Raw genomic sequence first — 27,460 nt, forward strand, 5'->3', positions numbered from 1 at the left:
GGTTATTATCACTATTATTAGCTTTGTGCTCTTTTCCATAGTTTCTCAAAACATTTTTTATATCTCTAGTATTCATTTCCTACTCTATTGTTTAAATCTCTTGATGATTTATTAGATCCCAGATTGATGGTTTGCTGAACTGTGGGAATGTGTGAAGAAATGCAACTACAGAACAGATAAATTAAGGATATTATTTCTGGGAAAACTCCCATGTTACTCCTCTTAACAAATTATTATATTTACAGCTATTTGCCTGCTTCTGTTTAGGAGTGCTAACAGATAAATTAAAATATGAAAATAAGCAGCATAGAAACAGCTGTGACATATGCTTTCACATAAGCTTCACATAAGCCTAATTTACACAAGATGGCATCCTGTGTAAATAATATGTATTTACACAGAAACTCATTATCCTTACACAACCTCACCACATGCCTTCCTGGCAGGATCAGTCAGTGCTTTCTCCAGTCTAGCACTGAGTCTCCAAGGTTTGGTTCTTGTTTTAAAACTCTTTCATTTTTGATGAACGGTTGGCCAACCAGGCTGGTTGGCCAAGTGGTTAGTGTATCCACTCTCGAGCCAAAAGGCCGCAGGTTCAAATCCTGCTGTGGGCATGGATGTTTGTGATTGTCTGTGAAAATACTAGTGGTGGTGAGGGGCAGTAGATTGCATTAGTGTAGATGATGCAGTTAGCTGAGGGGTGGAGATGGAGAGTTATAGAGTAGGTGCCCTCCCTTGATGAATCTTCGGACTCCTTGGAGGTGTCATGTATTAACAATAATAATAATAAATACTTGGCCTATAAAAAAAATCATGTTAATGCTAACAGAACAATGTTCTGTTAGAATTAACCCAAAATGACATAAATCAAACATGCAGTAACTTGAGACATTACTTTTTTTTCCTTTCACAGTAGAACTTTAGTCATTCCTTATTAATTATTGATAGTTATTGAATGTTAATTAATTTCTTATTAATTTTTAATAAATATATCATCTTTATTAAGTTTGAAACTGTTCTTAGTACACTAGACCTACTGGTAATAATAAAGATACCTCTTTGTAATTTGTTACAAGAACAGGATGCTAGCCAGTTATTCTTATTCTTGTAATCAACACTATCTATTATTAATGTAATAGATATTTTTTAATTGGTTATCGGAACACACTAGTCTTTAATTGCTCATCATTTGATCTATTTTCTCACAAGAGGTTAGATTAGTCATTACCATTATTAGCTGTCTTTTTCATAGCATATCATAGTGTGAGATGTCACATTAAGTTTTGTCTCCTGTATAAGTGTGTGTGCATGTACATGAGGACCAAAACATCAAGGTGATGATTTTTTAATTAGTCTTTCTTACTCATAAGTGTTCAGCACTAAAGGAAAGTATACCTACTTCAGTATTTTTTTCTTCATAAAGAAAAAAGAACTTTTTTTTTTATGTTGAGCCCATACACAAGAGGTTGGTAGATCAACCTATAGTACATTAGTACTGTGTATGGGTTGGGAAAGAAGATACTTGTTCAAATTAGATTTGAATGACTGTAGATTGTATTCCCTAGGGAACATATCAAGGGGGAACACTGTTCTGTAGTATAGCAGTTCAGGGAGGAAGGAGCAGGAGAAGAAATTTCTTCTCCTGCTCCTTCCTCCCTGAACTGCTATGTTGCTCTACTCTGTATGGAGTAGAGCAATTTGAGGCAGCTTTTGGGGGCCCACCCCATATGTGGGAGCAGTATTCGATGGTTGGGCAGATTTGTGATTTGTATAAGGTTAATAGCTGTTTGGGGTGAAGTAACATCTTAAGTGAAAGAGAAATCCTAGTTTTTTAGAAGCTGAGGATGCAATGGTTGTTATGTGTTTATGCCAGGAGAGGCTTGATGTCAGGGTAATTCCAAGAAGAGAAATCTCAGATTGTCTAGAAATTTAGGTATTGTCAAAAATAATACTGGGAGAAACTGGTTCTTTTTTTCAAACCCAGCACTGTCTTATGAGAAATAAGACAGTGCTGGGTTTATTTGCATTGAAATTGACTAAGTTATCTGAACCCCATTGGAGGATGGCTTGGAGGTCTGAATTAAGGGCAGTGGTGGTTACTGATCTGTAAGTTGAGGTGAGTTGTGTGGAGTAAGGTTTATCAAGAAAGGGAGGAGTGCAATGTGCTGTCATCTGCAAAACTGTGTATTGGGTTGGAGGTAAGCTGAAGTAGATCAATGATATATAGTAGGAAGAGGGTTGGTGAGAGGACAGAACCTTGAGGAACCCCAACATTAGTTGAATGGTGAGAGGATAAGGAGCCATCCACCACCACACAAAGTGAGCATCCAGACAGAAAGCTGGCAATCCAATTACAGAGGTCTTGAGATAGACCAAACGATGGCAGCTTGCTTAGTAAGCCCTTGTGCCAGACCTGTCAAATGCCTTGGAAATATCAAATCTAACCGCTTGAGATTCGCTAAACTTCTCCATGGCATTTGACCAGAGATGGGTGACATATGTGAACAGATCTCCTGTTGATCAGCAACGACGGAATCCATACTGGTGGTCGTTTATTAGACAGGTAGCTTCAAGGTAGTGTAGGAGTTGGGAATTGATGATTTTTTCCATTACTTTAGACAGGACTGAGGTAAGCAAGATGGAGTGGTAGTTAGACGGCAGTGACTTGTCACCATTTTTGGGAATGGGTTGAATATAGGCCAATTTCCAGGCTGGGATAGATACCAGTTCAGTAAGACAGTATATATAAGTGACATAGAACAGGAGACAGTTCTGGTGTGCAAACCTTCAGGACAATTGAGGAATGCCATCAGGGCCAGAAAATTTTTTTTTTGTGTGTCTAATTTAGACAGTGTTTTGCTGATCTTTTTCTGGCAGAAGGATATGTTGGGCATCTGGAATGGTTGTCGGACATTTGCTTTTGTTGATTGTGCATGCATTGGAGGCATAGTGTGAAGCCAGGAGATTAGCCTTTTCTGTAGGAGATGATGCAATGGAGCCATCTGGATATGATAGAGGTGGGAATAGTGTTGGGCAGAAGTTACAGCTGATTGCTTTGGTGAGAGACCAAAAGTCTCGGCTGCCATTTGGACAGGCTGCTAATTTCCTGCTTATTGCTCTTTCGAACTCTGTTTTGGAAGCATTGATTGTTTTGCATTTATTTTGGGCTTAGGTATAAGCTGTAAAGGAGGATGGAGTTCTTGATCTGAGCCAGTGATGGTATGTTTGGTTTTTTATTTGTACTGCCTTGGCACATCTTTTGGAAATCCAGGGTTTAGTTAGGGAATGGCAGGTCAGAATACTGTGGGGAATTTGGTTACGAGTTCAGTGCATGTGTTTTGGTTGGAAGGTCAGAAGCAATAGTCTAACCATGGGAATGAGGCATAGAAGTTGCAGAGACTGTCCCTCATGGCACTGTTATAATATCAAACTACTCTTGTATGGGAGAGGCTGTGTAAGCATTGTTGCATGGGGGAGGAGATGAGCACTAGTTTGTGGTCAGAATTGCCTAGCGGGCCCTCTGCTTTTACTGTGTATTTGGAAGGGTCATTGGTCAGGAAGAGGTCTAGGGCATTTGGGGAGTGGTTTGGGTTATTGCCAACCAGGTATTCTGGTTGGCATCTGAACAAGTTGTGTAAAATCATTAGTGATGGCGAATGTTTCAGCATCTCTGCCTGCAAGATCTGTACAGCTGGAGGAGGAAAGCCAGTTGGTATTGTGGACATTAAAATCTCCTAAGAGGATGATTTCACTGTTGGCAAAAGTGGGACTAGAGAAAGTTGATTTTTAGAGAGACAAAATTAAAGAGCTCAGAGTGGTTGGTTGCATTTGGGGAGCGATAGAGACAGCATATGAATTTGACTGAGTTGGGTAGGGATATTTTCATCCAGAGAAGATCAAAGTTAGGCGATTATTGTTGGGTGGTATCTGGCAAGGGTGTTGGAGCAGATGTATGCACAGATGCCATCCTTGAGTCGAAAGGAGTTAAAGATATATATTGTTTATAAGGTTCAGATGAGGGAGGTGAGATCTGAGTTTCTGCCAGAAAGAGTAGGTGGTGTTAAGTCGGGGTGAAACGAGTTATTGAAGAAAATTAAGTTTCACTCGGACTTAACATTGTTATCACCCTCTTGAGAAAAATAATGATTTATCAGAAATAAAGAAGCACTGTATAGAAATTGTAATATAGGGCTAAATGGCCTCGCCTACTCCCCGTATACGGGAATAAAAAAGGCATTAGCTGATTTTTTTTTTTTTTATATCTCTTATTTAGTAATGTGAAATTTCATTGTATTATTATTATATAGTTGCTTAGTCTAAAATACTATGTGAACAACTAACCATTTGCTGAGTGAGAAATAATTATCTAAATGTGAAACGGCCAACTTCTGAGATACGTGGTGAATGTACTAGTATATCTGTTATGTAGCACGGTGCTTCCCCCCCCCCTTCCACCGTGACGCTACGAGAGTTACGAAAGGATTCCACGAGCGGTGCTAAGTGCCGCATGACGTATACATCGATGACGAAAGAGAGAAATGACGCGCTGTTTAAAAGGAGATGTAACGCTACGAGCAAGGCTTTTTAGACGTTTTCCTGCTGCTGTATTCCTGTGCCACGAAAGTCCGGCTGGTATGGAGCCTCCATGTGGGTTTCCTTTGTTCGTGGAAGTTACTACCGAATGACCAAGAGAACTTACCAGTCAGAAATAAAAGCCCAGCAGATCATGATAGTGGGAAACCACAGAATAATTCCAGTGTGAAGTATAGAGGGAAATCGTATAGAAAATCCCGAGGAGGTGCGAAGTAAAGCGGTCATATAAGGTAGTGGTCTGACGAAAAATTGAAGTGGCCAAAGTAGCATTCCAGCAAATTGGTAAGGTGAAAACTTTATGTCTACTAACTAATGAATTGAATGAGAAGACTTTAATGTGTGTGCTAAGAGACATTTCTTTGAACTGTTGCTGATAGATTTAGAAGGAAATATAATAGTGTCTCATAAATGTATCTTGAAAGAGAGTGAATTACGAATGTTCTTATTTAAATCTGAGATATATGTAAAATTTGAATTGGATTGTTAAAGAGAATTATGAATGGAATTTGATAAGTATTAAGAGTAAAATTTAAGTGATTAGAGTAGAAAATTGAGACTAAGTGATTAAATGTTAGTATTTATGTTTCTAAGATAGAAATTCATGAAAAGGGATAATTAACTGCATGTAAGAGTGCTAATGTTGTATATAAAATTTAGTTGAATGATTAACTCAGTGTTTCTAAGTGTAATATATGATTTCTACCTGTAATTAAAATGTTTTGTTTTGATGTGAATGTTGTCTTGCCTGTACTTAGATCCTACTGCACTTGCTTATAAAATATAACGAACCACAAAAGGGCGGGAAATTGTATAATATAAGGTCATGACTGCAAGTTGTAAGTTTTTAGCTGAGAAGAGTGAATGCTGACTGTGTTTTAACTCCTTGGTCTTACATGTTTAGTATATCCTAGGATTCAGGGTGGTGCAGTGAAACAAATAAATTTTCTCTGAATTTGAAAAGGGAGATAGAACCAGTGCTGAGACAAAGAAATAGGCATCTGCCATTTGCATTTCTTTGTCTCACAAAACAACAGTTTCACTCTTTTCAGGGATTCGGCCAGTAGTGTTATTGATAAGAAAGGATTAACCTGGAAATAATAAGTGTAGGATAGAAATAAGAGTTATAATATACATGTAGTTTTATTAGAGATAAGAAAGGGCACATAAGGATAGGAACCATGACTCAACAGTGGGGTTTGGTAGACTGCAGGTGGTAGTGGACACTATTAAGGTGTGAGTTTAGGCCATGGTTGTTAGTAAAGTAGATTTGTATGGTTTTGTGAGTCATATGTTTGACCGCAGGTGGTCCTGAACGTTTCCTATGCAGTGCCTGCATATTTGTCACTATGGTGGCTGCTAGTGGCGTCACTCGCAGAAAAACGTCAAAATGGTAGTCACCATTTTGACGTTTTTCTGCAAGTTGTTTTCGAAGATGGCGTCCTCGTTCCCTTTGTGCAAATGATAAATCTGGTCTGAACATACTTTTACTTAAAAAAAAGCAAATAGCAAGTACACATATACTAGGATTACCATACATCCATATTTAGTATGGACAGTTTGTATTTTAAATGGCCTGTTCATGTCTATACCGTACTTTGGTAAAATAAATGAAATGTCTCTGTTTCTTTCTTTCTTTCTTTTTTTTTTTTTTTTTAAGTAACAGGAAAAATAAAATGCGAAAACAATTTTTGCCCGAATTTTTTTTACATAGAAATAGGAAAATCACATGAATCACCTGATCCAATTCCTGCATGTGTGTGTGTGTGTGTGTGTGTGTGTGTGTGTGTGTGTGTGTGTGTGTGTGTGTGTGTGTGTGTGTGTGTGTGTCCCTACTCCTTCTACTCTGTATTCCTGCAGTTTCAGTTGTATTATGTCATGCATTCGGTGTTGTACATGGTCATATTGTGAATATTCAGATAAAATACATTACATTGGCAATTGATCTAATTTTATAAGTATTTAAAATAATCCGTGATGTCAAAAGTTCCATCAAAAGAAAATCTTCATAAAAGAAAGTGTTATTTTAATACAGAATTACTTTGAATTTAAATTTTTGAAGCTAGAACCAGAGAATGAAGAGAGTGACACTGTATTTGTTCTTTGTGCAATAGTACATTTTGTCTTGGATTTGGTGGCTGGCATGACATTGTTAAACGCATAGACACTTCAAAACATCAAAAGGTTGTAAGAGCAGGTAATATTAGTAAGACTCTCAATGCATTTTTCAAAAACAAAGAGCCGAAATCTGACAACTATGCTCGTGCAGCTAAAGAAGCTGCATTTTCTTTTCATACAGTTGTACATGATCAAACTTTTAAATCATGTGACTGCCATTCAAAACTTACTTCAAAACTTGACACTTCAAAATATTCCAGATGCCATAGCTAATAACATAATTGCGACTTTTGTAATGGATGAAGTACAGAATGAATTAAATAGTGCCAATTTTGTTACTATATCTGTAGATGCCTCCAACAGACTAGATATGAAACTGGTACCTGTCTTAACTAGAATATTTGTTCTACACTTTGGAGTTAAAGTACAACTGATAGAATATGATGATTTAACAGGAGAGACAGCAGATATTTTAACCAACACGTGACTAAAACTCTTAAGAAGTTTTGTTATTATTATTATTATGTAACACTTCCAGGGAGTCCAAAGACTCATCAAGGGAGGTCACCTACTCTACAAGTCTCTATCTCTACCACTCCAACAACTGCAACTACCTTCATCATCTACCACCGACCACCACCAGTATTTTCGCAAACATCCTGCCTGCGGCAGCATTCAAACCTGCAGCCTTTTGGCTGAAGAGTGGATATGCTAACCAATCAGCTAACCAGGCTGGCTGGTATAGAAAATAAAAAGAAAATAAAATTAAAATTGAAAATAAAAATAAAAAAAATAAAAGAAAATAACACAAATGCAAATTTTGTGGGAATGAGAAGGCAGGGCAAAACTAACGTTCATACAACGTTACAACAAGAAATGGACAGAAAACTTGCAGGAATTGGGTGCTGTGCTCATATTATTCACAGCTGTGTACAGAGTGGTCTTGATCAACTGCCTTTTGATATTGAAATGATTGTAATTAAAATATACAGGAATTTTCACATTTTTATAGTAAGAGTAGAAAAACTAAAAGAATTTTGAGAGTTTGCAGACATTGAGTACAAAAAAGTATTGTCACACAGTACTGTAAAATTTTTAAGTCTGCTACTTGTTCTGCAAAGGATTCTTTTGATTTGGGCAGGATTGAAATCATACTTCCTTTCACAGTGTGAAAATTCTTGTCCCAAATTAATCAGAGACTATTTTGAAAATCTAGTCAGTGAATTATTAGCCTTATTTGTTCATGGCAGCCTTCAAATTTTTCAAGAAACTTGTGTCAACTTTTGAAAAAATAAATAAATTTCAGCTAGAGAAGTAGCTAGCTTTGAAGTACAAGGGATTGAAGGTAAAATTAATAGCCAGAAGAGAGAAGTTTCCCCCAGCTTTGCAAGCAAAAGCTGTTTCTGTATGCCAACGAAGGAGATATAAATAAAGAAGATTTTGAAAAGCATATTTTGAACTTTTATGAGAAATGTATTTCTTATTTAGAAATGTGGGAAAGCAGTCTCGAAGATACAGAGCAGTTTTTTTGGATAAAATTTAGTCCGGGTTTTGAGCCTTCAGTGGCCAGATGTTGAAGCATCCACAGAATTTGTTAATTCCATAGTTCCTTCCGAAAAAGCAGTTGTTGACATAGACAAACTTTATGATGAGGTTTCAATTATAAAAATAATACCGTAAAACCTAAAAAGTAAAATTAAGAAAAACATGCAATCAGTTGGAAAAAATATAGACTAATATCAGAAGGCCACATAGTGTTGTTAATTTATGGATTGAGGTATTCAAAATGATTAAAACAAATGGGAGTGAATGTCAAAACTTTGAAAAGCTGATGGAGTTCATCTTTTGTTTGCTGGGATCAACAGCGCCAGTTGAAAGAGTTTTTTTTTTTTCTGATGAACAATGTTTGGTCTGCTGATCGAAACTGACTTTTAACTGAAAACACTAAATGTCTCCATCAAATAAAAGTGAATTCAGGTGTGAATTGCTCATAGTCCTATGAACTGATAAAAAAATGACAATGTTTTTTAAAGAAAGTTCATTCCTCTGAAAAATATGAATGGTACAATTAAAGTGAATAAATATTTATTTGAAGGTAAACATTTCATTTTTCTTTACATTTTTTTTTTTTTTTTGTCGACATTTTTGTACATATTTTGCTTTCAAGAAATATGGTAACCCTACATATACTTTTGTGAACAACTCAAGTATATGTAAGCTGGTAAATCTTATATAAGTTTTTTTTTTTTTTTTCTATTGAAATTTAAATTATGGAGAGTAAGCAATTAAAATGACTCAATGGTGATAAATGTTAGAAAAATGGCTCAAAATTACATTACTTAAATTTAGGGGATATTAAATCCCACATTGTTTTAAAACTGAATAAGAAACTCAAAGATTGGAATCAGAGAGTTTCTTGCCGAATATAGTAAACTATAAAGTATCGGCGACACTAGCGTTAGCCAATGCAAGTGATCCTAGTACGTAGTACAATACCGGACGACTCGTTGCAAAGGTGGGGAAAGTTCAGATCGCTATTCTTAGGTATGTTCCATAATGTAAAAACACATTTCCTAGGAAATGTATGTTGTTATTACATTATGGAGGGAGGTCACTACCCAGACCGGTTTCAGCCTTTTTTGAGGCTTCATCAGTGAGTAGCTAGACCTAATACCAAAGTGTATAGCGAAAAGAACTTCTATACTCAGCGAACGAGATTTCCAAACAGGTGCAACCATTAAGTTACTTAAGTATAAAGAGCTAATAAGCTTCATTTCGGCAATGAAAACATTACTTAAATTTAGGGGATATTAAATCCCACATTGTTTTAAAACCGAATAAGAAACTCAAAGATCGGAATCAGAGAGTTTCTTGCCGAATATAGTAAACTATAAAGTATCGGCGACACTAGCGTTAGCCAATGCAAGTGATCCTAGTACGTAGTACAATACCGTAGTACAATACCCCACCTTGCAACGAGTCATCCGGTATTGTACTACGTACTAGGATCACTTGCATTGGCTAACGCTAGTGTCGCCGATACTTTATAGTTTACTATATTCGGCAAGAAACTCTCTGATTCCGATCTTTGAGTTTCTTATTCGGTTTTAAAACAATGTGGGATTTAATATCCCCTAAATTTAAGTAATGTTTTCATTGCCGAAATGAAGCTTATTAGCTCTTTATACTTAAGTAATCAAAATTACATCTTATCAACATTTTTCACTTAGGTTAGAGAATCAATGTTTTGATCTATATTTCCATCTTCTTAATCACCGTTTTCTCAGTTTTCATAAAAATTGAAGCTGCAGCCCATCTTCCAAAGTTAGAAATATATAAGATTACTTCCCCCCCCCCCTTCCATGATATATATTCCTTGGACACATCCCAGAGTGTATAAAATGCCTTCTTCATGCACCTTGAAGAGCATGACGAAGACATATGCCACCATCATCACTTCCAAGTCAGAAACAGCAGACCATCCCATTACATAGAATTAAGTTGATCATAGGTGGTCTTGGCACAGGTACTCTTCAATAAATATCAATCCCTCAATTCATCTCTCTTATTATACCTTAAATTTATCATACCCTTCACATTCACAACACATTCTAGTGATGCATCCCACTTACCCTTCATTTTCCATATAAAAAATCTATTCCTTACTCCCTTGTTCACCACACTTCCAGGGATGTCCTACTTTGTCTCCTTTCACCTTTATCTAGAATGTCTTCTATATTAACCTAGTAAAACCCCATTCACTAACTTAAAGTTTTTATCATATCATATCATATGACACATCACATCACATTCATTCCTCTTCCTGTACAGTAAGCGCTGCAATGTATATTTCTTTAGCTTCTCATTGCAATCCACATCAGTGCAGCTCTGATATTGTCTTAGTTACTTGTGTCAGAATCCTCGTGTAATTCTCCTCTTTATAATATAAACCATGCAATCAAATGTGTGCACAAATCTGTGAGGTGTGATTAAGGTCCTGTATAATAATGCTACTACCTTCTTATCTCCACTTTTCAGATTTATGATAGATATTTTACTGTAAATCTAAATATGAATTTATATTTGTAATTTAAATATGAATGAATATAATTTTATATTGAACCTTGCAAATTACAATTAAATCACTAAATATTAATGGAGGGAAAAAAATCATTTAGCTTCTCAGACCAATTAGAAGTCTGTGGACTAGAGTTAAAGTACCAGTACCAGTTTTTGGTCTTTGTTCAGAATAGGCCTGAAAATTTTGCACATAGAACTGATGGAATAAGTTTATATCTGCTAGAAAAATAAAAAATGTTTGCATAAATATAAAAGTATTTTTTCTTATTTAACAGGCTGTGAAATGCTTTCAAGATGGACGCCGTCGAAATCGTAGCAGACTTTCATCACGTCATTTGAAGCAGTTACCAACAACAAAGTACAAGAAAGGTAAAATTCACATGCTTATGAGGTTTCTGTTCTGTGATTTGCAGTTAGTGTGTGTGTGTGTGTGTTGCTGTCTTTCCTCTTGGTTAGAATAGAGGATTCTATTCTAACCAAGAGGTTATCTTTCATCTTAGCTTGATGAAAGATAAGAATCTTTCATCAAGCTTTCTTGAACCTAGAACTCATTTAACAATAAAATAGCATCACAGTTTGTATTTCTCTCCTTCATTTGAAGGAGAGAAATATAAACATTATAGGTATATTATGTTTATATTAGCAGGCTTTTATAATTGTTTATATTCAGTACAATTTGAAATTGTTCTAAGATGGAGTGTTGATGGTCAATGTTTCCATGGTTCTTGCGAGAACTATCATGATGTGTGTGATAAATTTATGGTATTCAAAAATACATCTCAAACAGTGTTGCTTTTCTAAAAATTCAGTGAGCTTGTGTAACACAATAACCTGTTTTTATTAAGCTTCAGCTCATTTTTTTGCTTGTGTAATCTGAACATATAATTTTGTTTTGCTCTTTGTTTTTTTGTTTAATTTTTCATTTTTGTATCCCACCCATGAAAGGCTCTAAACCTCTAGTACACTGATATGAGTACTGTGGATGGAATGAGGGTTAGATTATCCAGAAACCCTACTCTCCAGATCAGACATGAAACTTTATTCAACTTCCTTCAGGCCTCCAATAAGCAAGATGGTGGTCTCACACCACTGGTTTTCCAATACAAATAGGCTAGTTGAAACCAAAATTGAAATGACATATTTTAATAGACATCCTAAATACCAAAATTTCGTTATTAAATTTCCCTGACTGATAAAGAATTACTGTAGGTCAGATTTCTTTTACCACTAAAAATATACTATATTGAAACCAAAATTGAAATACTTAGGGAACTTCTTGTATATATCTTAAATCTCAACTTTTATTGAATTTCATCCGTCTAGAGTATATTCATAATAAGGTTTTATGGTATAAATAACACTAAGAGAGAAAAATATATATATTTATTAAGCTCATTGATATTTTGCTGATTTTTTAACCAGCATCATCAGAGCACAATTATAACTTTGATAGGTACACAGCACTAAAATACATAACTGAGGAAAACAATTTAAATTGTAACTGGCAACAGAACTAATGGCCTTACATGGTGCTCTCTGTGAGTCAGATAACCACAGAGTTAATTTAGAGAAATCAGACTATCAGGTCTTAAAATGATAGTTTAAAACTATCGTACAGTTGTAACTCTCATTTCTTAAAACTCAAACCTTATCATGTCAAACCACCCCAGATATATGGAGCACAGAAAAATTCAGAAACCTGATGCTTCCCCCTTCATCTTATTGTAGACAGCATGATGCCCCCCCCCCCCACCTACAAACTGGCCAAACATTTATCCAAATCACTTTCCTCTCTTATAGGCAACTCTCCCTTATCTATTAAAAACTCTCTTCACTTTAAAACAATAATGGAAAATCTAACTTTGGCAGATTCTGACATCATAGTCAGTTTTGATATTACTTCACTCTTCTCTAATATGCCTTTGACAGAGACTCTTAACCTAATTGTGCCACATTTCCCTCCTGACATAATTGAATTATTGAAATTCACCATACGTGCAGGTTATTTCCTATGGAAAGAAAAAGTATACAAACAGCTGGATGGGACTGCTGTGGGTTCCTCTGTTTCTCTCCCCCTCTAGCTAACTTCTATATAGAACATATAGTGTTGGCTGTTAAGATGGACCAAAAATGTATCTAATGTGCTTGGATCATGAGCCAAACAGCAAACACATTATCAACATAGTGCAGTCAAACTATTAGTTTAAGTGTGGTTCATCTTAACAGCCAACACTCTAAAATAAACTTCACCATAGAAAATAAAAATAATGACAGTTATCTTCCCTTTTTAGATACACCAGTGACACAACTTCCTAATGACTCATTATCCTTCTCCATTTATCGAAAAGCCTCTCATACAAGAAGGTATTTGCATAAACAATCATACCACTACCCTTCCCAACAGTATGGCATTCTTAAAACACTTACTCACTGAGTCAGTGCTATTTGTTCAAATGACACAGCCCTTGAAACTGAGCTCAGGGACCTTTACAATACCTTTTTAGCCAATGGCTCTATCCCATATAAAATAGATAAAATACTGCATGTCCCCCCCATCCCTCCTACACCCAACACACAAATTAAATCTGGCTCTAGAGTTATCTGTATGGCAAGTCGGGATTGGCAGACCATTCTCTGGATACTCCTTCACATAGGATCAGATGGAGAAAAGCATCTTTATTACATAAAAGTTGTTATAGGTCTGAGAGACTATTTTTAGAATCAACATTAGCTGTGAAGCACTCTACTATCTTAAACAAGTATGGTTGCATTAATTTACCAAAGATCTGGGAGACTATCCTTTTAAGACTTGATAGCCTGACTTCTCTAAATTAACTTTGTGATTATCTGACCCATAGAGAGTGCCATGCAAGGACATTAATTCTGTTGTCAGTTACAATTTAAATTGTTTTTCGCAATTATGTAGTTTAGTACTGTGTGCCTATCACAATTATAATTGTGCTCTGATGATGATAGTTAGAAAACCTGTGAAATATTAGTGAATTTTATAAATATACTTTTTCCTCTTTTGTTGTTGTTTATACCATAGAACATCATCAAATTCCTGCCATGTACCCTCGAGGGATGTTATGGATATGATAGTACTAAAAAACTTACATCATTGCTAACTTCCTATCTACAATTTTCCCTACCAAATCAGTCTGTTACCTCTCAAGACTCCAACATTATCTGTTCTTATATTTCTATCTTATACTTTTTACTGTATCAATTCACCTATATCTTAGTGTTAATCTGGGTCTTTTTCCAGCCAACCTGGCAGAGAACACTTGTTTTGCTAATATTTCCTCTCCCATTCTGTTTAACCTGAGATTAGCTCTGCTAACACATTCCTGGATGCTGGCAATGTCAAGTTCTTTCCTAATATCCTCGTTTTTAATATGATATTGCCATTGATGCCATCTGTTCATGTCCTTAATCTTTCTCATGACTCTCATATCTGTGGTCTCTAGTCTTTGGTAAAGTGTTTTACTTCTGACCCTGCTCTTAGATCCATAAGTTAAAATTGGTTTTGAACATTATTATGAATAATCAACAACACCTAATCCTTTCTATATGCATCTAGAGTAGAGTTATTATATTTTATAATTTTTCCCCTTTGTGCCTGCAAACTGACCTACTGTGTGACCTAACAAAAAGTGGCTTGATAAATTTTACCAAGGATTTCCAATTCCAAATTTAATAAAATCTGTCCAGTCAGTATCCCAAATAAATGTAATAGATGTTTACATTGTGCAAAATGCACTGAAATTGAAATATTTTGTGAAATTGACAATTATAGAATTTTTTTTTATTGTGGTTATTATTATTCAGGAATCTCAATGGAGTCTGAAGAGTCATTGTGGAAAGCCCATACTAGCCACTATATACATAATGCTTATCATACTTCTCTTTAAACTAATTCACTGACAGCACTCGCAGTTCGCATCTGGTAACCCATTTCAGCCATTCATCACTTTTACCAAGCAAAACGTTTGGTATCCATAATCTTACTAATCATGTTCTTACTCAATTGCTAAGAGTGACTTCTTGTTCTCTCCCCTCTTGTCATGTATGGAAAAATCTCTTCTGCATCTATCTTATAAAACTCTGTATTAAGTTATATGTTTCTGACTGTCGACCAAATTTTGTAACCCATATGACTATACTTATAAAGAGCATTTTATAGAACTGTCACCATCTTAGTTACTACTCTGAATCTTGCCCACCACTTGCTCATTCCCAAAAATTTTGAATTTGGGGGGGGGGGGGATGAGCAAGTGTTAAAATGTTGTCACCCAGGTGACTAAATTTGAATGTATTAATCCAGATGTGGTCATAATAAACTTTATAAAGGGAATAATAAGTTCCTTATCCATATTCATCATTGTTTGTGTCAACATCCAAGTGATCCTTTATACTATTTTGCCCACTAAATTTCAATCCTCAGCCCGCCATCATCCCCAGAATCTGGAATCTCATCAGTTTTGTGCAGTATAGTCCCATCAGTTTGAAGTACACTCACAGAAACCTTACCTTTTGCCATACTAAGTTTGTAACCATTTTCCTTTGCTTACCCTGTCGAGTATATTTTAGTTATTATGCAGAACTATGCATCATCTTTATTTACTACTGTCCTCTCCAGTAAGCATCGTCATCATCATAAACCTCAGGTCATACCTTTGATATCATTAATGTACAAATTAAACAGCAGCAGCAGTTTCTAAATAGAGTAATCTGGTAAACTTCTATATAGATTCTCCTTGATTCTGCTCTATCATATATTATGCTTAGCATGTGTGAGTGTTATGAGCTTCTAATTGTTATGTATTTCTTAGAATTATTGAAATTATTTATTAATTAAAAAACAACAGTATTTGTACACATGAGTGTTGTAGACAAGATTGCACTAAGAAAAAGGTCATTGCTAAGAATAGCTTGTAGGTCAGATTGAGTAGCATGGTTTTTACAAAGATGGTGTCAGGAGCATAGTAGGCAGGTCTGAAGAAATGGTAAAGATTTATATTGAGAATTTAAATTAATGGAATGAAAAAAGCATACATTCATAGTGAAGAATTTATGAAGACACACAACACGTGTTAGAATAATTACTTTATAATTAGAATAATTACTAAACTTTAGGAAAGTAACATTCGACGTTTACCTCTGTATTGAGGTCATCATCAAGAAAAATACACATATATAAAATAAAAGCTACATGACACTACACACTACAAAATAAAACAAAGATAAAAGCATAGGTTTGTTGTAGATGTGATATCCAATGGATTGTGTTGCTTTTATGAACAAAAAGTCATGAGTGAGAAATGAATGGCAGCAAAAAACAAAGAATGAAAGAAAGCAATGAATGAAAGGATTTGAGCAGTAGTGGAAGGGATGATGAACAAAAGTGATGGTATACAAAAATACGCAAATGATGGTATGCAATAAATGCATTTAATGGGTTACAAAAGTTAAATTTCTCAGCATCAAAAAGAATTGATGTTGAGAAATTAGATGGTGACATGTAGAATGACTTGATAAATGTAAATTGAAGGGTGTACAAGAATTGAATGAAAGCTAGGAAAAAGAGATAATGAGTGACTCAAGAGTCACGTATAAAAATTCCATTATGAGTGGTGTGGAGAATGAATGGATGCACAATATTTGTTTTCTGGGATGATGATTGTGACTTTGGATATGAGGAGTAAATAAACAGGAGAGTTAGTGGTGGTTGTAGGAATGAATGATTTGGATATACTTGATGGAAGTTTTTTCACTTGGCAAGTGATCAGAACTTATACCACCTTTATCACGAGTTGCCCCAGTCCTGAAAATATTTCAGGGGCAATCTTTGTTTTCTTACACTTGGATAAAGGGATTAAACGAAATATGTAATTGGTAGCATGGCCAAGTGAAAAAACTTCCATCAACTATCTCTAATCCAGAGAATTTTAATAATAAAGTGTTGACACCTTTTGGCAACTGGTATATGGTGATATGACTTCTGAATTACTTCCACCTTAGTATCACCACCTCTGGGTCTAGCTCCCACTGACGAAATGTCAATAAAGGTCGAAACCGATCTGGGCAGTGATCCTTTCCATAATGTCTTGGATACAACCCACAGGATCTCATGGGAAAAAACCGCCATGCTCTGCCACTTCAATTTTTTAATTCAAAAAAGAGAGTCTATATTTGGAATCAGCAGCAGCTCTCAGAAATCAACCAAATCTTAATAAATATGGTTGCATTAAGCTTCCTAAGATTTGGAAAACACTATCATCAGAGATCCCACCTTACATTCCAGGCCACCTACAACTGCCCTTAGAGGGGGTGCTCCACCTAGATAGGACTTTAGTGTCACCCACGTGGTTGAGCTTAGTATTGTGTGTTATTTGTGTATATGTTACATTAGTTTTTTTGTAATCCCTGAAGATGTCTCAGTGACTGAGATGAAATATAGGAAGTATTAAATTCTGTTTTAATCCTTTCTGAGTGCTGTATACAATCCATTAAGCCTCCAGCATGATGTCCTTGCAGCACTTAAGCCTCTACACACAGAGTTACTATGTTTGTTTGTGAATGCCTTGAGTGGGCATAAGAATTTGTTACACTTCTTGAGTTAATTTGGCCTAAGAAATCATTGGTATAACTGAAAACATAGTTGGTTGTAGATATTAGTACTAACATGTATAGAGATAGATAGTAGGTTTTCCTATGAGGATACAAAGGACAAAAGGAAGGAGAAGTTCTGCAGATGGTGGCAGAGGAATTATATCTGCTGAAGATAAATGCAAGGGAAAATAGTGATTTTGAGATAGTGTGGCATAAGCTGAGATAGACGGGATGAGTTATTTAGTTGTCTGTTGTTACAGAACTGAAAATGTTTGAGAAGATCATATAGCAGATAAGAGGAGAGTAATTTTAATTCTGGATACATAGACTGGAATGAACAGGTACCATCTAGGAGAAAGGGAAATGAATTTCTTGAGTTTCTGAGGGACACCTGCCTTAAGAAGTATATATTGGAGAGTACATAATGTTTTGGATTTTATCACTTCATCAGAAGATGTTATTGTGAACAAGGTGTCAAACCTACTTGCAGTTGAAGTGACTATGAGACAATCATGTGGCAGCCATATGAGGACTTATGCTTTAAAAAATTTTAAAAAATGTGAAACTACAAGGCAGTTGATTATGACTGAGGGACTCAGTTCAAATTAAAAGCATTGTTTCCATAATAAGTGAAGACTAACAATCATTTCCATAAACGTGTGGACAGACTTATGTGTTCGTCGAACATGTTGTTTATTATTTTAACGGTATAATAGAACACAGAAACTAAGTAAATAATTAATTTATTAACTAGATGCTGATATTTCGCTGGTATTATAACCAGCATCTTCAGAGCACAAAAACACTGTTTGTCACAATACGCGAGACTAAAACAACATGGTGTACTTCAACAAAACTGTAGCAGCAACACAAAGACTAGAGTCCTGATTTTGGCGCCCTCTATCTGAAAAAAAAAAAAAAAAAAAAAAACGCTATCATATACTATTACTAGAGTCCTAGAAAAGTGCTAGTTTTTTCTTAATATGACTGTCTCCCAGATCTTCGGCAAGTTAATACAGCCATATTTGTTGAGATTTGGAGTGTGTTTTAGGGCTTCTGTCGCCTCTAAGAACAATCTCTCTGATTTATATGGGTTTCTGTGTAGTACTTTTGTGTCCTTCCAGTTGATCCTGTGTGCAGGGGTATCCAGAGCATGGTCTGCTAGGCCCGACTTCCCATAATGATATTTCTGGACGTATCGTTTATGTTCGCTGATGCGGATATTCACAGTTCTTCCTGTTTGACCGTAGTAGGCTTGATTGCATGAGCAGGGTACTTGACTGAAAATCAGGACTCTAGTCTTTGTGTTGCTGCTACAGTTTTGTTGAAGTACACCATGTTGTTTTAGTCTCGCGTATTGTGACAAACAGTGTTTTTGTGCTCTGAAGATGCTGGTTATAATACCAGTGAAATATCAGCATCTAGTTAATAAATTAATTATTTACTTAGTTTCTGTGTTCTATTATACCGTTAAAATAATAAACAACAATCATTTCCATGTGTAGTATAAAGAGCAGGCTAAAGAGGATCATATGGTTGTTAAGGAAAGTTGAAGCACAGTGTATGTGTGCCTTTACTTTCCTTATCTACTATGTCACCCTCTTAGTCTGCTCTTTATACTGCCTTCTTCATTGACAATCAGTGTGGAAGAGGCTAAGAAATATTGTAGAAGAGAAACATGGAGAAGAACAAGCTGGAGCCGAAAAGCAGTTGTCAGAATTTCACTTTAAGACAGTTAGTTGAGAAATCATGGGAATATAACAACAAGGATCTGTATTTAAGTTTTGTAGATCTGAAAAAGACATATGCAAGGTGCCAAGAAAAAAGGCTACTCAAATACTATATTTATATGGTGCAAATAGCACATTATATAAACTGAGAGTCTGTACTGTATTTAAGTTGTAAGTGTTAGATCCTAAATGAAGGAATCTTGGATAGAAATCATTCATTTAGGGTCTAACATATAAGAATGGCAAACATAGAGAAATACCTGCACATCAGTTGTAATTAAAAGTGAAACTTCCTCACTTTATGTGAAAAATTTGTGTTCTTTATTTAAGCACCTTATATTTTAGCTATTGTGATTAATTTAAGATTTCATTTTGTATGTCTCTAAAAAGAGGGATAATGGGAATTAAATTTAAGCCTTACTAAAGCTATGTAAAATCTATTGTGAGGTATCATAAAGCTGTTAAGTATTAATTCCTGGAAGGCCTAAAGCTACACGCGTACAGCGTAACGCTGGCGGGTATAGCTTATTCGGAAAATCACGTAACCATGTATTCCATGAATCCGAGTATTTCAGCATCGTAGAAACGAAGGATAAGCCAAAGGGTGAAATTAGTAAGGTTTGTGTGCAAAAGGGGCTAAAAAAGAGGGTGCTCTATAGGAGTATAAAAGGGGGGGTTGAGTCTGGAACAATGGTTTTTTCTTGATCACTGTTTGTATCGTTTTCCTGTTGAGTGGTTCGGAAGTTGGCAGGCAAGTTCGCGTAAAGGGGGGGCGAAGTCTGTGATGTCAGGCAGTGAGCATTCATAAAGAAATGAAGCTGGATTCTATGCAAAGCTGAAGGAAGAAAATTCCAGTCCTAGCAGAATCAAGCCGTTGCTGGAAAGCCCCATCGAGGTGTTCCTGAAACGCAAAAAATTTTGAGTCCGTTTCCGGCAGAAAGAAGGAAGATAGCATAACCCCTACGTTGGCATATAGACAGCAAAATAGATGAGAAATATCCAGACAAACACGTGGTGCAGAACGACGTGGAGAAAAAAGGTCGGTAAGGTGCTATTGCTCTAATTTTGTGTGAATGTTCATTAGAAGAAAGAAGATTGTTTACAATCATGAAATTTAGAACTTTTTAATAAGGAACTCTGTGGACAGTCACTATTTAGAAAGTTAACCTCGTTTGTGAGTAAGAAGAATTGTGTAAGAGAGATTTTGTAACTTGTATGTGATAGAATTAACTTGATGCGATATGAAAGGTAGAATTTAGAGTCTCAGTAACATTGGAATTGTTGATAGTTTGTTCTTACGAGTAATACTGCTGGAAGGAATTTAGTTTAACTTATTATCATTTGATTTGTATCCCAATGCGTAATTACAGTGTTTAGCATGCCTTATAAGTTTTATTTAGTTCGAATGTGTTAATCTCTTAGTTCGAGTTTATTTGGTATTGAACATAATTAAATGTATGAATTTTGTATTGTGTTTTAGATATTCCAATATACAGGTCATATTTTCCTGAACCTGAGTCATGCCTGATTACGATTCCAAATTACCACTTATAAAAATAGAACCTGATTTTGGCGGGAAGGATTTAGTGAGTGAATATAAATATAGATTTAGGTCACGACTGCAATAATCTAGATCTATAGAGCAGTTAAGTAAGATATTGGGTAAGAAAGCTAAGAATTTAGTATTGTCTCCCTGAGTAAGGATCTTTTCTACTATAGGATACTGGCTGGCGCAGCAAAATATAAATTCGCCAGTATCCGAAGAGTAAACAATCCTAGATATAAGAATAAGATTAAAATTAAGTATAAAAATATAAATAAATATAGAACATAGATATAATAACGAGAAAACGACTTTTTAACAATGGCGCAGCTGGTAGGATTTTGATTGAAGAAGCTTTAAGTAAGAAAGGATAGAATTAAGTATAAGTGAAGTATAAAAGATAACAGATATAAATTACGAAGAAACGACATTTTAACATAAGTTAGCACTTAGAACTGAATGAAGTACACGAAGATGGTTTAATGAAAAAGTAGGTTAAAGACAGTGGCACACATCTTCTCCTTTTTATCATAAAAATCAGCAATAAAAAAAGATAAAGAATATGAAAATCAGTGGTATACTCGAATGAGAACCTATAAAACAATTAAAATATTTCATCTTTAAGGTACAATTTTTATTGAAGATAGCAAATTAAATATGGAAATAGACAAAAGAATAACAAACCTGGTATGGTGTAAGTTGAATAAATTTAAATAGACTAAGAGAGAAATTAGTCAGAATAATAAACTGGCTATATATGTGCAACACAGTGTTCAAATTTTAACATGAGATCTAAGAATTGAATTAGAAATAAAATATTTCAGCAAAGATTAGAGACCACAAATATGAGAATGCTAAGAAAAATTAGGGGACTAAACAGATGGAATCAAAGCAGAATCATATTAAAAATGAAGATGTTAAGGGGGAACTTGACATTGTTTGCATTCAGGAATGTATGGGCGCAGAACTAATCTGTTGTGGCATGGTCACTAAAACAATGGGAGAAATCAATCCACTTAGATCTTGAAGAACAAGATCTGAGTGGATTGATGCAGTTTGAAGTGTTTTGTTTGTTTTAATGGTTTTTAATTCACAACACAAGAAGAAAAAAAAAATTAATATCTGTATAACTTATTTGCTGATACGTCACTAGTCTTAAGTCCAGCATCTTCGGAGCACAAAGAAGAATATAGTACATAACAACAAAAAACCAAAGTGCTTTCAAGATAATTAATAAATAAAATGCCCTTTAGAATCCCAAAACACCGATGGCATGACCTTTCCTGCTAATGGAACTGACTTTGTCTAAATCAACGCACAAAATCAGTTTTATTCTTGTTAAAAACACTCCGAGCACTGTCCAGAGATTTTCATGTGAGTGCGTTTTTGATCTGCTGTGAGTAAGCGCACCACCCATCTTGCGCAAAACTTTTTCATTTGCATTTCTTCATACAAAATATATCCTACACATTCTTTTGAAATGCCTATAGTCTCAGCAATTTCACACACTTTGACTCTCCAGTCATCCAATACCATATCATGCACTTGATCAATGATGTGTTGTTACATTTTTGGACGTCCTTCACGTGGATCATCAAGGCTGGTACGGCCACATTTAAACTTGGCAGCCCATTTCTTAATTCTTGAAAATGAAAGAGAAATGTGCCGATAAACTTTTATGAACTTTGAATGAATGGTGTTAAACCTTCTTTTACAAAGAATTTTATAATCACATGATACTCAATTTTATCCATTTCAAGGAATACAGACAACACTTTTGCTTTAGACACCTATATAAAACAAACTACTTGATAGAATGACTTGCAATTCCACATGGATGCTTATGACATATGTGCTAACTTAGAAAAAAAAAATCTTGCCAGTAGTGTTGTCATGTATGGTCGAGGCCAAGAACTTTTCAGACCATCCTCGTATTTGCACAATCACACCATCATCCAGCTCAGCAGTATGGTATCCTAATAACATTACTCACTGAGCCAGAGCTTCTGTTCTGATGATAATGCTCTTATCACTTACCTGTGCCACACTCTTTTAACCAATAACTATAATCCCACAAAAATAGAAAAAAAAATACTAAATGGCCCCTCCCTCTCAAATCCCCTTTATCATCTAATACATGAGATCACAGTGAAACAGATATCATCTCACACATTCAGAGTACACCACAGAGATCAGCTCCTCACCACATTTAAACTATATATCAAATTGGCAACCCTCATTTGTTTACTTAAGGACAAACTCTCTCCTTTATCACATCCCAGAGTGTATGAAGTGTATTGCAACATGACTTACTATGGACAGGCAGGAAGAACTGTTGACATCTGCCTCAGAGATACATTCTGCACCATCATTATGGCAAATTGGGACTAGCAGACCGTGCTTGGATATCTCTTCACACAGGATCAAATGGAGAAAAACAAAAATGTTACACAAAAGTCCCTATAAGTCCAAAAGACTGTTTTTGGAATCAGTAACAGTTTTAAAACATTCCCCAAACCTCATGAAGTATGGCTGTATCAATTTACCAAAAATCTGAGAGACAGTCATCTTAAGATCAGATTAATACTTGTTAACTCTCTTTCTCTATCCAACAATAGATGGTACCAGTTAGGACTTTATTTCCTTGTGTTGACTGTTACAATTTTTAGACTGGTCCCACTGTTAACAAACTGTTGCTGTTCACATGCTGTCACAACCTGTTCTTTGAGCTCTGAAGATGCTGGGTTTAACGCCAGTAAAATATCATCAAATAAGTTAAATAAATATTATTTTCTCATTGTTCTTATGTTGTTAATTAAAAACCAAAAAAATGGACTACCAATACATAAGCCTTTCTATCTATTTGAGCAGTCTGAAGTGTTTTTAGAAAAATGAAAAAAAGAAAAATGAGGAAGTTATTATAACTTCCTCCACTAATATGGAGGAAGTTAGTAATAACCTAAACTTTATCATAGTAACTATGGTACTCTCATATTATCCCTCCTCTCGAGAAATACATACCAGGAATGTGATGATGATGTACATGTGAAATTATACAAAGTTTGAGTGAAGATGGAAAGCGAGGCGGTTCTAATATACCAAATAATGAGCGGAAGAGGAATTAAGGAAACTCATTGTTAATAATGTGTAACGATTACTTTTTTTTCTTATGTTTATCCCACTTTTCAAAGGACTTAATCTAAACTTGTAAACCTGTAGTACATCTTTTACTATGAGTGAACTAAGGATTAGATAATTCAGAAATTGTATCATAGAAACCAAACACGGTAGTTTTTCTAATAAGTAGGATGGTGACCTCGTTAATGGTAGTGAAAATCATCTACCACCAAAAGATATTCTGAAACATCCAGCCACAGTGAAATTTGAACCCATAGCCTGTAGATTTGAAAACAACTTAATGGTACCTGCATTAAGGAAATGCTTCAATGAAATACCAACATCCTTCACATGCTTGGTTAACCAGCACCTTACAAAAGGGAAGATCCTGTAAGAGTGGGAGGATAAAGCTGTTACTGCACAAACACATTATAGAGAAAAGTGTACCTCCTTTTAAGTTCCAGGTGTATTCAAAGTTCTTGGTACTTGCTGCCACATTTATGGTGTTAGGGATATTAGTTTTTTGTTTTAATGGAATGAAGACAGCATAAGGAATTAAACACTTTATAATTCCAGTATTTAATTTTGTGCTTCAGATGCCATGAGATTAGGCTGAAAGCCTAAAGTTCAATTGGGTGCTCTCTGTGGGCAGGTTTCAGACCCCATATCAAGCTGACTGCTCTTAGCTCTGCTATAAAAAATTCTCCTCAACCTCCTTTTAAGTTCCAGGTGTATTCAAAGTATAATTGTACCAGCATGTTAGAAATACATCCTACTACAATTATACTTACTAGTAAACCATCCCCTGGGCACTCTGCACAAAATCAAATGGGGAAAAAAAAAAAACATGCTTTACCGCTGTGATACTATGCATTTGTTTGACAAGGATGTTTTAACACATTTGTGCTGGTCAGTGTCTGCATGTTTATAAACTGCCGGCAGGAACTAGCTTTAGCATATTTATGTCACTTCATGTTTGGCAGTCACATTTTCACAAAGCTTATACGGCATGTTAGTTGTAACTTTTTTGGTATAATTTTTTTTTGTGAAATTAGCATTTGTGAAATGTCTGGATGATATCAAATATCTCAAATGTAATTAAACAGATTTAAAGTTATATATATGCAGACACTGAACAGCATAAATGTATTAAAACATCCTTCTCAAACAAGTGCATAGTATCCCAGTGTTTTTTTTTTCTCATATTGATCTTAATTAATATAAATTGCATATTTTCTGTATCCACTGGCCGCATTATAAACAGCTGTGATACATATTTTCTGGAACTGAAAATTTGAAAGAGTCTGTTAGGACAAATGTGTTTTGTTAACTGCTGTTTTGTGCTACAATAAGTCTGTTTTGCTTGCACACACACTATGTTGTGTGTGTGTGAGAGAGACATTTGCAGTCATAGACTACAAATGTCTCTTTACTGTATTTAGTGATACAATAAAACTACTTGTTTTTCTTGCTTCTGCAGTATAGCATTGTTTTGGTTGGAATGTTTTTCACGATATTATTATTATTATTAATACACCCTCTATGGAGTCGACACTCATCGTAGGAGATTCATTCACCTGATGACATATTTATCTTATATAGAATCTTAAAATGCTTAACACTCCTTGCATTAACAACACATTCCGGTAATGCATTCCATTCACTGACAATTCTCCATGTAAGAAATCTACTCCTCACACCCTTTTTCATCACACTTTTATATAACTTCCAGTTATGATCTCTGGTTCTTCCCCTCTCACTTCTACTCTTTTTATAATCCCCTCTGGATTAATCTGATAAAATCCTCTCACTAGCTTAAACGTCTCTATCATATCACCTCTTTTCCTCCTATCCACCAAGCTCTGTAATCCACATCCCTTCAACCTCTCTCCATAGCCAGCATTCCAAAATCCTGACATTGTCTTAGTTACTCGCCTCTGGACCCTCTCCAATGTCTCCACGTCACATTGAAAACCAGGTGACCAGATCTGAGCATAACAGTCCAAGTGTGGTCTGATCAGTGCCTTATACAGTGGCACAACCACTTCCTTATCCTTCCATGTTAGATTACTTCTTATCATAGCAGCACTACAATGTGCAGCCTTTGCAACACTAGCAACATGCCTTCTAAACTTCAGTCTACTGTCAACCATCACTCCGAAATCTCTAATCTCATCCACTTCCTGCAGTACGGCACCATCGATATAGTACACAGCCTTATATTTCTGCACTCCAAAATGCAACACCTTGCACTTACTGATATTAAAACTACAACCCCACTCTTTTGTCCAAGTAAAAAGTCTATTCAAATCTTCCTGAAGGGATTTAACATCAGCAGTGCTACTTATAATTCTTCCCAACTTTGCATCATAAGCAAATAACTAAAGATCCCCAGTCAGTCCACATGATATATTGTTTACAAACAAGTTAAACAGCAGTGGCCCAAGAACAGAACCCTGGAGCATGCCACTGGTTACCCTTTTTTTTTTGAGACACTACTCCATCATACACAATCTGCTGGTATCATTCAGAGAGCCAATATATTATCTATTCCACCCATTCCCACAGTCTCATTCACATCTAACCCAACCAACATCTGATTCACCTCTGTTTCTTTCACTTCCAATTCTAATACTTGCCTCTCTTCTATATATTGCACCAGATCATTTATACCAGTATGATATATGCTGATAAAGTGCTCGTTCAATAATTCCACTATATCCTCTGCAACTGTTAGTTTGCTGCCATGACTATCCACCAGTGTTAATCTGCCATAGTTATTCTTCCTCTTGCTTGCCATGTAGCAGAAAAATTCCCTTGAGTTAACCTTGGCCTGACCAGTCTCCTCTCATACTGCACCTTTTCTTTCTTTACCATGTTCGTCACCTTTCTAGCCTGCACTTTATACTCTTCATGGATCTGATCACCACCAACTTATCTTCTACCTCCTCCATAACATTTTCTTTTCACACAAGAGACAGTAAAAAAAATCTATCTATTCCTGACTAAAAATGAATATTTCTATGTATTATAAGAAGTCATTGATCCACATCCATGTACTAGCATATGTGAGATATCTATTGTTGATGAGACAGAAGTGCTGCTGACAAAAAAAAAAAAAAAATAGCGAATGTAGGATTTGCAAAAAAGGTGAATAATTCTGATGATGATCAAAATTTATGTATCATATTACTCAGTAAAATGTATACTGATCCTTAGTAAACAAAAAAATTCTTAGAAAAATAAGCAAAATATGCACAAGACAATATAAATACACTGTATATTGTGTGAATACTAGATGCATTCTGTGAAATGCTTCGTATATGCACCAAAAATGTGAAAGATTTATGGACTGTTAGAGTGAACAAAATGAAGGATTAATGTGTGTAAAAAAATGTATTGATAGGTTAGAGCATTTTGAAATGGGACACAGCAGTGGGACCATAGTAGAAGAACTTAGGGAAGAGTTGGTGAAAATGAAGCATCCAGAAGATTAGATTAAACACCTAAAGAAGAGATTGGCAGATGTCAATGAGAAGGAAGAAGCTAATATTGTGAAGAAAAAGTCAAAGGATAATCATATATCATTGTATGGGGACTTGATTGTTAGAGGTGCGATGACTGATAAGTACACAAAACATGCTTTCCTGGTGAAACATTAAAACAA

The 27,460-nt window shown here is 35.4% G+C and overlaps 1 protein-coding gene across 3 annotated transcripts in view; it reads left to right on the forward strand.

Moving 5' to 3' along the window:
* The window catches only part of LOC150100828 (E3 ubiquitin-protein ligase RNF13-like), a 189,734-nt gene that overhangs the window by 149,395 nt on the left and 12,879 nt on the right, over positions 1 to 27,460 (forward strand). For all 3 annotated transcript variants that reach the window (XM_090401458.1, XM_090401459.1, XM_090401457.1), the window contains exon 8: positions 11,064 to 11,157. In XM_090401458.1, coding sequence (XP_090257584.1) covers positions 11,064 to 11,157 — 94 coding nt within the window. The remainder of the gene's footprint in view (positions 1 to 11,063; positions 11,158 to 27,460) is intronic.

Source organism: Typopeltis vanoorti, chromosome 12 (genome assembly GCF_054136105.1).
Source record: "Typopeltis vanoorti isolate ZY-2024b chromosome 12, IOZ_Tvanoo_1.0, whole genome shotgun sequence".
In the NCBI taxonomy this organism is placed as follows: Eukaryota; Metazoa; Arthropoda; class Arachnida; order Uropygi; family Thelyphonidae; genus Typopeltis; species Typopeltis vanoorti.